We start from the raw sequence: 12,836 nt of genomic DNA on the forward strand, positions 1-12,836 counted from the left end.
TGTGTCAATGTGCAAAGGTGTGTGTGTGTGTGTGTGGTGGAACCTGCACCACACCAACAGTGAGAGGCTCAAATATGGCTTGTGTCAGACTTGAAGCCTGCTGCCATCCATAAGAGAGCTCCTACATTTAGGGCCACAGAGGTTAAAACAGAGCTGTAGTAGGCATGATGTCCCATCCTGGCACCCGATCTGAATCACATTGTTAGTCATAACATCAACAAGCATGGTTCTGAGACACGACAGTCCATGGCCCTACACTACGACAAACACGTTGGGATTAATTACATCAAGACAAACACGTTAGAAGAAAATGTGCTCAGGGGGCGAATGTGAACAGGAGGCTGTTGAACTCTGGTGATGAATGCTACTGGAACGAGACTCGGGAAAACAAAGTCTGCTGTAAGACTACGAGTTAATCAGTATGATATGGATGAAGTATTATTATTCTGAAGTGAGCAGCGACCTTGTCTCGTTATACCTTAAAAGCCTCCAAATCCAGCCGGAACATCAAGCGCCAAACAAGTCTGTTCTCACAGACGTCCCTGACAACCACACTTCAAACAAAAAGGAATAGTTCAACATTTAGGAAATATGCTCATGTACTGTAGAGGGTTAGATGAGAAGATAGATAAAACTTAGTAAAGTAAAAAGAGATGTTCCGGTACCAGAATCGGAAATGCCTCCCATACTGCCGGGTCAGGTATCTGCGAGTACACAAATCTATGTATTTGATCAATGATTCCTGGAAATCACTTCTTTACCACTCCAAAACAGCAGCTGCTCTGTGCGGTCACTGACAAGTGCAGTTTTTAGAGCGGCGAAGAAGTTATTTCCCACCAAAAGCAAGTAAAATGGCGGTATGTACCGTATGCAAAGGGTGGCCCCAATGTTGCCAACGACAACTGCAGCTATAGGCATTTCAGCAATGACAGCAATCATCCCCTCTATACAAAGTTATGAATACAGCTGTTAAAATATGATATACGAGTCATTTCTTTTAAAATGAGATTGTATCTGATCTGCACTTAGTATCGGCCGATATGCAAAGTCCAGGTATCAGAATCGATATCAGGGAGGAAAAACTGGTATCAGAACATCTCTAACAGTAAATCTGAAATTACAGCTTGCCAATAGTTAGGTTAGCTTAGCATTAAGACGACCAACAAGGGGAAACCAAAGCCTGGTAGTGTCCACAGGTAACAAACACCAGCACCTCTGTGGTTTTATGGCAGGTTATGTGCACGGTCGTAGAAATCTTCTCATCTAACTCTTAACAAAACAGCCCATAAGTGAACTTCCCTAAATGTCAACATTCACCTTTAAATCTGACTTACGCCTGCTGTTAGTAAGTCAGCAGAGTCTGCCCAGACTTCAAACATCACACATCAGTAAACACTGAAAGACTTCTGCTTTCTGTTTAGAGCAAACTGATTAAATGTGACATGAAAATTACTGAGTTAGCCTTCACTTCTATAAATGTTTCACTAACGGCTGAGAAACATCCACATAGCCGTAGATATCCTCACCGATCAGTTTCCATTTCAACCACACCATCATTTCTTATTCACAATAAGGTGGAAATGGGGAAAAAAGCAACACAGGGAAATCAAAAATAATTCACTTTAAGTTGCCGCTGCAGTTCTGTGGACAGTGACTATAGCTACAGAACAGCCAGGAAATGAAATGGAGGCTGGCCGTTCTGCAATCTTCTCAAAGAGTCAGAAACGAGGGAGAGAAAAGTATGAGACACCCAACAGCCGAACGAGCTACGACAGTATTCCAGACTAATCCCTGTGTATCTGCCACAACCGACACCAAAGGGAAGGAAGATGGACCCTCAAACCACACAAAAAGACGAGGTTAGTGTTAGCTGGATAGCAACTTGGGAAATGCCCTGGCAGTCACATGAATGTCCATTAACAGAGGAGGAAGGGGCGGGGCACCTGCTCGACCCGTGTGTGTCCACTGGAGCGAGAACTGGTCGAGCTGTGGAGGTATTCTTCATTCTTACATTTGCAAAAAAAAAAAAGAAATAGAACACTTAATATTGATAAGTCTCCTCCACCTGGAGCTGTCCAAGTTTTCAGGATGTCCACTTCTTTCAGCACGGCCCCGCGCTAACGCCGTCACACTCGCATTTTTCAGGTGTCACAGGTCCATGGAGATATGAATAAACACTCAACACACGCGTCCCATGATTCATACATTCACTAACATGTCACACTTAAACATGACATCTGTGAGCCTTTTTGGACAAAGCACATTGTTCTTCCTTCTGAATTCACGGGTAAACACATTTTAAAGCTGCAATCCATTGTCCCCCCCCCCCCCATGTTAAAAAGCTGTTTAATCTCAGTTCTTGTTTTTAGCATGTTCTCAACACTCCACTGTTCAGATAGATACAGCTAATGATAGATTAAAAAAATTAAATTAAATAAAAACGCCCTCACCTTTAAAACAGGAAACAGAAGATAGGTTTTGTTGAAATATAACCTTAAGGTGTGCTGCTTCAAAGACACACAGATGTGGCAAAAAATCACACATCCTTTTTAGATCTACACGATGACGTCCTCTTTCTCACACTCTCTCACACACACACACACGAAGTCTCATTCACACAGAGAGGCTGATGTTCATTTCTCAGGCATGCTGTGCAGCGAGGTCCTGGTTGATGAAGCGCCGTAGCCTCTCCAGGTACTGACTGTAAAGCTCAATGTCGTTGTGACCGGCTCCCTCCACCCAGAGGGGCTCCACCGCCTTGGGACAGCGCTCGAACAGGGCGAGGCCATGAGAGAAGTCGATGACCTCGTCCTCTGTACCGTGGATGATGAGCACTGGAGACGGGATCTTTGACACTTTCTCAATGCTGGTGGAAAAATTCAAACGACGGAGGTCATAATGCAGAATTTTATAGAACTCAGGCATGAGATTCAATTTTCCTACAACAATAACACATGATGAAAGTGTGGAGTTCAGGGAGATACATTAAAGTGACATTAGACCTAACATCTGTCTATTTAGAATCACTGAGTTATCCAATCACAAGCGCTAAGCACAGATCTGAACGCTCCCTAATAAGTCCTCAATGCGTCTTGAGATATGATCACTCAAACCACATTCGGAGGTGGTCCCTCTCTGAATGTAAATGCATCCTGGGCCACGTATGAAGGACCGCCTACTCAGCTGATGTCTCTGACCTGCTTAAAAATGAATTCTACCTATTTTTTTTACTCTTCTCAGTGACCATACAATTACTTTTTTGTGGCCACCCCCACAATATCATCACTGATCAACACAATCATTGATACGAATCTTAAATTTGTAAAATCTTTCTTCACAGCTCAGCAGCACAAAACTCCTTCAGCACCTCCTGACTCCTCTCTCTCAACTGCTCTCTCCCTCTCCCTCGCACCGACACACACACATACACCGCGACATCAGACATATGTGTAAAAACAACATGATTTGGTTTTTGCTAAAGAGTCATTTGCATACAACAACTCAAAACAGTAAAAAAAACTGTAAACTAACTTGTCGGTCAGTTTTGTGTGTAACACATCAGAATTGGCATATTTCAATATATGTGGCCTTATGATTATGTTAAAATGGTTTAACTTGCTGCCAATTTAACTTGTCATTTACAAGTTATTTTGATTAATAAGGAGATCTTAATGAGTAGACCCCACCCCCCCAAGTCTAATTAAAGGTTTCTGATATTTCACAGAGAATCTGTTTACACTAAGATGGGAAGTTATGTTTTGATTTAATCCAGTGAATGGAACACCTGACAAATCAAGGCATTTCATCACATTTGCAGCAAAACCCAGGGAAGGGTAGCTGTTGCCATGGTAACAACTAACAGGGATCCAAAAGAATTCTTGTAAACAAAGAGAGAAAGTGGAAAGAGAGCCGGATGCGTTGCACTGAAACACTTCAACACTATTTAGAATTCTAGCAGCTGCTGTGCATTTATGAATAATATTGTGACATTGGATCAAATTGGGCACCAGCAGAGAAGCTGATTATACCACAGTGAATTGTCACCATTTGAGTTTCCTGTAAATAGCTTGTGAGTATTATACACATAAACTAATCCAATGTTACTTTTTTTTCTCCTTAATAACATTGACAGCACAAAGGAACTTACTTGGGGAAAGCATCAAAGCAGTAGGTTTTCTTAGTGTCGGGGAAAGCCACCCTCATACCAGACGTGAGAGGAGAGTGGAGGACCACGGCAGCACACTCGAAGCGTGATGCCAAGTCCACCGTGGGCACTGTACCGATGCTCTGTCCGTACAGGATTATATTCTCAGGGCTGATGCCATACCTGAGGCACACACAAACAGACACACAAACATTTACACACACAGATAAATATTTATCAGTAGTAAGCCTGTCAGTCCAACAACTGGGAACAAAAACCTGAGTTTCATAATAATAATTAAATACAAAGATTAAAAAGAGAACATCATAAGCTAATTCAGTCAGTGCACACACAAGGTTATAAATTACGTTTTAATAGACTTTATAGAGAGATTATCTTTAACAGTCAACACATTCTTTTGGTGGTAAGATTAGAAAAGGTGGACTAAATCTTTTGCAGTCTGATTAAGTAAAAGCAGATTTTAAAGCAAAGCTGACATGTGGCTTACATTTAATTTTTAAACAATTTTCATCTTAATCTCAAATATATAACGCAACACTATCAGCTCTTTGTCCATGATACAATACAGGCAGACAAGACGGAAAAATTAATTATTCAACTGTGATTTTATTACTAATTTTGCATTTTTTACAAATCAGCACAATCCTTAAAACAAACTGGGCACTTAAAGATTCTCCTTTACCATAAAATATACATTCTAGCGTTCTTGTTGGATGGAAAGTGAAAACTGAGAGTTTCTGCCAGCTTACCGGGAGCGGAGGGCATGCCAGGCGGCATCAATGTCAGCATAGAGGTTCTTCTCAGACGGCTTGCCAGTGCTAACACCGTAGCCTGAGTAATCATAGGAGAAGATGTTGCAGTTGATGCGCGTGCCTAAGCCAATATAGAAGCTGCTCATCTGGCCCAGGTCTACTGCGTTGCCATGGGAAAACAGCACTGTAAACCTGAGAGACAAAGAAGGAAGGGGAAAGACAGAGGAGGGAAGCAGGCGGAGGTTAAGCAACAACACTGGTGAACTGGAAAATCCTCAGCTGATGGGCATCATGGGATTTAACAGTATAATTGATAATAACATGTCTGTAGGCCTGTTTAAGACACAAGCAAATCACAGTCACTGTGATTTGTGTGGAAGCACATTTAGTCTCAGTGTGTTCAGGGGAGCGTCTCTCACCTGGCGTTGGGGGCACAGCGAATGTACATGCATCCAACCCTGTTCCCTCGACTGGACCTGGTCAGGAATACATCTGTCACATCCAGCTCTCTTTGCGTATACTGGAACTCTGCTCTCTCAGTGAGATGCAACTTCCACTTGCCTTCGACCCCACTACCTCCACCTCCACTGCCGCCGACGGCGCTACCACCTCCTGCTGCTGCTGCTGCTGCTGCTGCTCCTCCTGCTGCTGCTGGTGCTGCTGCTGGTGCTGCTGGTGCTGCTCCTCCTCCACCACCACCACCACCTCCTCCTCTGTCACCTCCACTACCAGTGCCCAGCCGTGAACGTAGTCCTGGGGCTCCAAGAGATGACGGAGCAGCCCCTGAGCTGGACCCAGACCCAGTTCCAGTCCCAGAAACTGGATCTGGGTCAGGGAGAAGGGCATAGGTGGGCTCTGGAGGGAGGAAAGCCAGTTTGGCTGCAATGCGACTGGGGCAAGGGGGGCAGCAGAACAGGCAGCATAGCTCTCGTATGGACAAACCGTTCATCTTCTGGTAAAAAAATGAGAGACGCAGTAATTAGGCGGCAGAATAACTGAGTAAGAACAGGAATCAACATTATTTAACAGCAGGTTTCCCACTGTGTTTTCCAACTCCAGTCCAAGGAATTACTACATTATAAGTAAATATAAAATTAGGCTTTTAATCCAAAATGTGCAGTGGCACATATCACAAAAAATGCCACATATTTACAGAATGAGGCAAATCTTTAAACATCCATCTATAATTACATTTAACAAAACTAGGGTTACATCTACGCTAATGTTTTTGTCTCTGTCCAGACAAGCCTTTTATCTAAATATCAGTAATCTTCATGCATACAAACACATCTGAAAAACCATATCACATGACCATCTGCATAAACTGACCATGCTCGTATCTGGGTTAACAGGAAGCAGCTTGTGTATTTGCAGTTGGTTGTATAGTTTTCAAACTAAAAACTGAGCCAGCAGCGTTTCCTTAGTTCAGAGTAGTGTTGATGCCCAGTGTGATTATATAGCAAAAGTGATGCACTTAAAAACTAGAACATAACTGTGGATATAGCCAAGATTAAAACCAAGTGTTTGCTGGACTGTGTTTGGTCAATAAGGACATAGATGAGAATTGTTGTGGAATCGAAACTTGACATAGTCATTATATTGTATATTAAATGACATAATTTTGCGGAAGACCTTCAAACGTACAAGGGCCATTCACCATCTTGTCCTATATTCTAAAAAGAGATACATTTTGCATAGTGTTGGCAATTTTTCGCCCTTTATAGGTTTGCACCTTGTTTACACATCAGCTCAGTCGTATATATTACAGAGACTTTGTAGTTGGGAACTGGCAGTGTGCAGTCTGTTACATGTCTGGTTCATCTAGTTCGGACATTTGCTTTCACACATACAATACTTCAGGGTAAGTAATATATAAGTTCAGGATTGCAGTTGAATGTCTGAAAGCATCTTTTTTTTGTCTGTAGTACAGTGCACAACCCACGTCTGAGTAAGTATGCAGAGAAATCGGTGCCTCTCGCTGCGGGGCATTATTGTCTTCTATGCTAAGTGGCTAAGCTTTGTCCAGAAAGTCACGAGAGGGGTCAGATAATAGAAACTGTTCGGGCCAAATTATTTAGAAAGATCAACAACCTATGGGGACATATTCAGGCAGTCATGCAGCATTCAGCCAACCAATCATCTACTATATAATATAATGGATCTATTTCACTCACTTACAGACATTCTGGATGTAGTACTAGACTATGGCCAAACCAGCCAAAAGAAATGAAATGCATGAGGATCTGCGGGTATAACTCATCAGTTGACTAACAGATCAATCAAATCTGAAGTACATTTTTGCAGTAATTTATCAGAGCAGAATGTCAGACAAAAACAGTTTTACTTAGCACGCCCTAACCCCTTAAACCAGTTTCCTCGTGGAAAACGAACGTACCTGGATTCAGAAATCCCCGGCTCTTGAAATGAGCTGGCACACAATGGTGCCAAGGTCTTCAGGTGGAGTCACTGAGCCAGCTGGATCTGGATAAGAGAGAAAAGATTGTGAATCAAAATGACAACAACACGACAACGTAACAATCAAGTAGGTATGACCACTTGGCTGGTCTGGTCTTTTAATGTTGTTCTTCTAAGAGCTTTTGAGTGTTGATATGAAGTGACAGATGATGAATATTGAGAAGAACATGCTATGGTTCTTGATGTTTAACATACAGCATCTGGGACAAAGCAAAACTACATTCCAGGCTATGCAGATTGATTCAAAGATTATACACAACACGGACACCGTCAAAGGGTTGTTATTGTCATCCATGTACATCCTATAGGCAAATAGCGTTTGTCTTGGTAGTAGTTATACACAGTATCCGTGTACTGAACCTAATACAATGTCACGGCGGATTTAAAGTGATTCAGATGGCCTGATGTGATCATGGGCACTGGTGACTAATTACAACACCCCCTCAACACAGAAAGCGACTGATGGGCTAATGTGGCTACATGGTTAACATCGATATTAACCTCGACTGTTAGCCAGAGATGTTGGACATGTAATGGGGATATCAGCCCGGTCACACACACACACGGACAACTGGCGATGTGACTAATCGACATGTCGGTGCGGTTGAAATGCTTTCGCCATCGTGCAGGTGAATGACAGCGAAGAGTCAAGATATCATCTTCTTAATGGTTAGCGAGGCAACCAGCTATTGGCGGCGGCTAGCTCGCTAGCACGTTAGCCTCAAAGCTAGCTACTTACCGATTCACGGTAGGTGGGCCGGCGGGCTGGTGTTGCTCTGTATGTCAACAGAAGCAGCGCAACACTCGGAAGATCCTTCTTGTGCCTTGACATGGATGTTTTTACACGTGTGAGCTGACAGCTGTCGGTGGCTAGCTAACCCGAATTCATGGCAACCAGATTTTTTTTTTTCTACTACAGTCAGACCCCCAGCCGGAAGTGACGTAAGCACGTCTTCTTTTTCAAAAATGTGCCAGAGAAGATTTTATTTTCCTCACATTTGAATATATCTGTTGATATTTGACAAAGAAAAGCACGAGGTGAATCTATAAAGTGTTCTGTTTTAAATTTTAAAACAAAACGATTTTAAGTCTGCACAACATTTCAGGTTACGTCATTTATTGCTCTGATAGTGGTGAAAATGGTGACAATTCACCACCGTTAAACGTACACAAAATTACACTGATATTTATACACATTTAAAGCATTTGTCATGGTAGAAGTTCAAATTTATATATACACATATGTATACATATATGTGCATGTGTGTGTGAAGAAGGAATGTAAACAACAACATGCGAATATTCAATCCAACATGTTGAAATAAAGGTCAAATAAACTATACATAATATAAACAAGGTGTTTGTGGTTAATGTTCACCCCAGTGTAAATGTTTAAAAGACAGAATCAGTAGTTGAACAAAATCCTTTAGATTAAAACTATAAAACAATGTTAATACCGCAGTGTTTAAAATCTCAAGTAAATGTTAAGGTCCTGTATTGGAAATAGTAATGTGCAGAGGTACTACCAGTGAAAATGTACTTTTATCAAGAGTGAATGTACTCAACAGAATTGACCTTTGATGGTGTATTATTAAACATTATAAACTATATTGATAATGTAATAGCATTAACAAAAAAACTACTATTCTTAGAATTTGGTATCAAGATCTGATCGTTTTTTTTTATCTTAAAATGTATTTTGTTAGAAATTTAAATGTTTTGCCAACTCAACTGTAGACAACTGTAATGTAAGAAGTGAATATCTCCAAGGATGCTTTAAGTTTGACTCTCCATTACTTTCCTGAACATCATTAAACACGTATTTCAGTAATGTTTTATGGTTTAAATGTGTGTATGTGGGTGGGTGTGTGTGTGTGAGAGAGAGAGAGAGAGAGAGAGAGAGAGAGAGAGAGAGAGAGAGAGAGAGAGAGAGAAAGAGAGAGGGGGGGGGGGGGGGGGGGGAGGGGGGGGAGCTCCATTCATCACTGATCCACTGCAGGACTGTGTTTCAGGGGCTGCCTGTGAGTTATGGGCCCCTGCTGTCACTATGCCTGCTCTGCCTTGGACATTTCACCTCGCCACTGTAAATTCAAAAAAGGGGGATTACATTTTGCTGACTCCTGATTTCACAGCCGTAGCCTGACCAAGTGCAGACAGATGAGCGGCTCCTCTGGCAGAAGACTTCATTCAGTCCGCAACTGAGCTGCAGGATCTGGGGATTTTTTGTGTGTGTGTGCAGGCTCCTATAAACAAGGCTGCCGGGGAGGAGAAAACGCAATCTGGATCACAGCATCACCCGATAGCTTCCTCTCTATACATCTTACCCACGGACTTTTCCCTCTCAGCCCACGCACACACACTAAACAAATAAAAAAAAACGTTTGGTAGTTGACAGGGCGTTTTTGGACGCGCACGGTAAACCAGTGATGCTCCGGCGACGCGCAGCAGGGACCGGGAGGAGACAGGTGAGGTGCGGCTGAGGAGCTGCTGCTTCAGAGAGGCTCCGGATACGGACACCCGAGGTATCCATCGCCCCGCTTTTCTCCACAGAGACGAAGACAGGCGACCGGAGAGGGCGAGTTGGCGACTGGCACCTGCCCCAGCCTCCCCATACCTGGCCATCTGGTGCGGTGAGTGTGCCAAACGGTGAGATTGAGAGACGGATCTATGTGTAGCAGGGTGGGTGGTGGAGGGGATGAACAGGTATACAGCATGTGCGCAATTTTTTTTATTTTTATTACTGCCACCACCAGCAAACGCGATGCTGCATTCCTCCTCCGGGTCAGCCAGCAGTGTAGCTCTGTTCTGGGCATCGTCTGGACCTTTTGCGCACACGAACTGCTCTTTGTGTCTGCTGCAAGTTTCATGTTTTATTCCCGCATCACGTGCACATCTTTGTTGCACATCACTGCATATTGTGGCTCTGCTTTTCACGTGTTGCGTGGGGTCTCACTGTGTTTGTTCTGAGGCAGCTTTGGAGGGATGCCTCAGCATAAAAAGAGGAAAAATTACTTGCACATTATCACACTGCATTGCAAGGAGGAGCACAAAGCCTGAGAGTGAATCCGGATTTAGATCACGACCTGGATCATAAGTGTGGTGTAAATGAGTCTGATCGCTCTCAAATCCTGTATTTTATTGTTCCCGTGTGAATTGATAGCATGTCATGAAATGTTTGCTCAACATGTCCTGTTAACGAGAGTAAAGGTCAGATGTGAGGATGTGGAAGTCATAAATACAATTGATTATGTCATCACTCACTCACATAGTGACAGGGATGGCATGATATATGCACAGAGGTAAACAAAGGTCCAAAAGAACAAGAAATGCGTATTGACTGAATTTAGAAAACTACAGATTACTCAAATGAATGTTCTAAAATATATGGGCCTACCTTTTGTCCAAATCTTTACAGAAACTTGCCTCCTAAATTGGCCGACACCATAGAGCACCATGGTTCAAGTGAAATGTTCACTTACTGCCATCCCAGCTTTTACTCAGGTGATTTAGTAGTTATGGGTAATTTATTGTTTACAACTTCATCCTTCACACTAAAAGCTATCGAGTTCCAAACAAGGACTATAACAGCTCCCAGCTGCTGCTGTTTATGTTTGGGTTTCTGTGTGAGTCGAGAGGCGAGAAGAAATGGTTGATGGGGACACATCCAAACAAATAAGAAAAATAAAAAATAAAGGGAAGCGAGGGAGAGTCAGAAACACAGACAAACACAAAGGCATGTGAAGGATAAAAGGATGGCAGAGGGTAATGTGATATATGCTAAAGGAGGATAAGCAGAGGATGTAAACGACAGAAAAAGAAATGATGGAGCAGAAAGCGCAGAGTGAGTGAGTGTGGAGGGAGAGGGGCTGCAGACAGCAGTCTGAGCGGGTGTGAATGGTCTCCCTGTTATCCCTGCTGCCCACACAGACAGCCACACAGCAGCCGTGCGAGCAGGTGCTAACCCCGCCACGCAGCAACCGCAGGGAACAACAGGTGCAGCCACTGTTTCTCTCAGCCTCCCTCTTGGAAGGCAGTCTAACGCCCGCCCACCCCAAACATACAGCTACACCAAAAACCCTTTCAACACCAAAACACCCACAGCTCATTCTGAAGGGAACCAAATGGGTACTTCAATCTACATTCAGAGGGAAAAAAACAGCATGCAAAGCCCAGGCTTGAGTAATTCAATTATAAAATGAATTATGCTGCTAACAAAGTTGGAAGCAGTTGAAGCAATAAGGCAGAGCAGGCTGCAGGTAAAAGCAATCTGAGAGAGGGCCTCAGGGTGAGACAACTGCCCACAGGGACACTTAATGAGCTCTATTGATCTTATAGGACTGTATTCAATCACACATGCTAAGCCACAAGCAGAGCATCTCAAGCACGAAAAGAAAAAAAATTGGACCAGATTGCAGCATAATACAGCCGACCCACAAAGAGAGTAAATCAACAGCAGATCAGTGTGTTGGGGTTGCTAAGGAGCACGTTTCTAGCAATGTGTAAGAACGACAGTTATAGATGTTGCGTGCGTGTCTTTGTGTGTGTTTACCAGAGTGGGATGAAACAGACAGAAGATGTTGGAAGGAGAGAGATGTTACCCAACAGCCAACTCGTTCCTTTCGCCAAGAGAATAGTCGAGCAATCGGTGACAAATTGCCTCACTTTACCTCTGTTACACAGTGACCGGCATTATGACTCAAGCGGTTCCGGTTCCGAGCTGACACTAAACCTGACGTTTTCTATTTTCTAATTTGCATCAGATAATGGGGATGACTTGTTTCTTTTCAATCAATCTGATCTGATTTCAAAACCCAGGAGACTGTTTTACAGATTTTAGAGGCTAGTAATTTAGAACCGTTGCTCCTTTACGTCAAAAGGGGACAGTTGAGGTGGTTCGGGCATCTAGTCCGGATGCCTCCTGGGCGCCTCCCATTGGAGACTTACCGGATACGCCCAATGAGGAGGAGACCCTAGGGTAGACCCAGAACTTGATGGGCTGGGAATGCCTCAGGATCCACTAGGAAGCACTGGAAAGTATAGCCAGGGAGAGGGATGTCTGGGATAACCCACTTGGCCAACTATACCTCTGCGATTCGAGCCCAGATAAGCAGAAGACAATGGAAGATATTTTTTTAACCTATACTCACTGTAGATGTCATACACTCTTATAGTGTTTAGATTAACTTTAATTAACTTCCAAAGACCACCCCTGTATGCCCAGGAAGTTGAGGAACTAGACAGGATTCTTTCGTAATCTCATCATAAAATAAACCTAAAGTTATGACTATAGAGTCAAAAGATTCAAAGGAAGGCTACTTTTCCACAAAAGCAGCCATTTACAGCGTCTTCAAGGTTCCAGTTTCACACAGAGTGCAGCATTTATCTGTGGGTGAAGTCTGAGTCTTTAAATCAAAATCAACACCTAAAAGGGGGTGTGAGAGTCC

The 12,836-nt window shown here is 43.1% G+C and overlaps 2 protein-coding genes across 3 annotated transcripts in view; one reads left to right on the forward strand and one right to left on the reverse strand.

Annotated features, from left to right (window-relative positions):
• Positions 1-824: 824 nt before the first annotated feature.
• Positions 825-8,317, reverse strand: LOC117778758 (alpha/beta hydrolase domain-containing protein 17A-like). The gene is made up of 6 exons (XM_034614532.1): positions 8,132-8,317; positions 7,313-7,398; positions 5,337-5,869; positions 4,915-5,109; positions 4,148-4,327; positions 825-2,866 (listed from the first exon to the last, which is right to left on the reverse strand). The coding sequence occupies exons 3-6, from the start codon at positions 5,864-5,866 to the stop codon at positions 2,641-2,643; spliced, it is 1,131 nt and encodes a 376-aa protein (XP_034470423.1). The 5' UTR covers positions 5,867-5,869; positions 7,313-7,398; positions 8,132-8,317; the 3' UTR covers positions 825-2,640.
• A 1,061-nt stretch (positions 8,318-9,378) lies between these two features.
• Positions 9,379-12,836, forward strand: part of LOC117778278 (semaphorin-6B-like) — a 30,444-nt gene continuing 26,986 nt past the window's right edge. The window contains exon 1 of one of the 2 annotated variants that reach the window (XM_034613739.1): positions 9,379-10,038. The gene's annotated coding sequence lies outside the window, so the exon portion shown is untranslated. The remainder of the gene's footprint in view (positions 10,039-12,836) is intronic. The other variant, XM_034613738.1, reaches the window with a different exon arrangement.

The sequence above is a fragment of the Hippoglossus hippoglossus genome, chromosome 17 (assembly GCF_009819705.1).
Source record: "Hippoglossus hippoglossus isolate fHipHip1 chromosome 17, fHipHip1.pri, whole genome shotgun sequence".
NCBI lineage: Eukaryota > Metazoa > Chordata > Actinopteri > Pleuronectiformes > Pleuronectidae > Hippoglossus > Hippoglossus hippoglossus.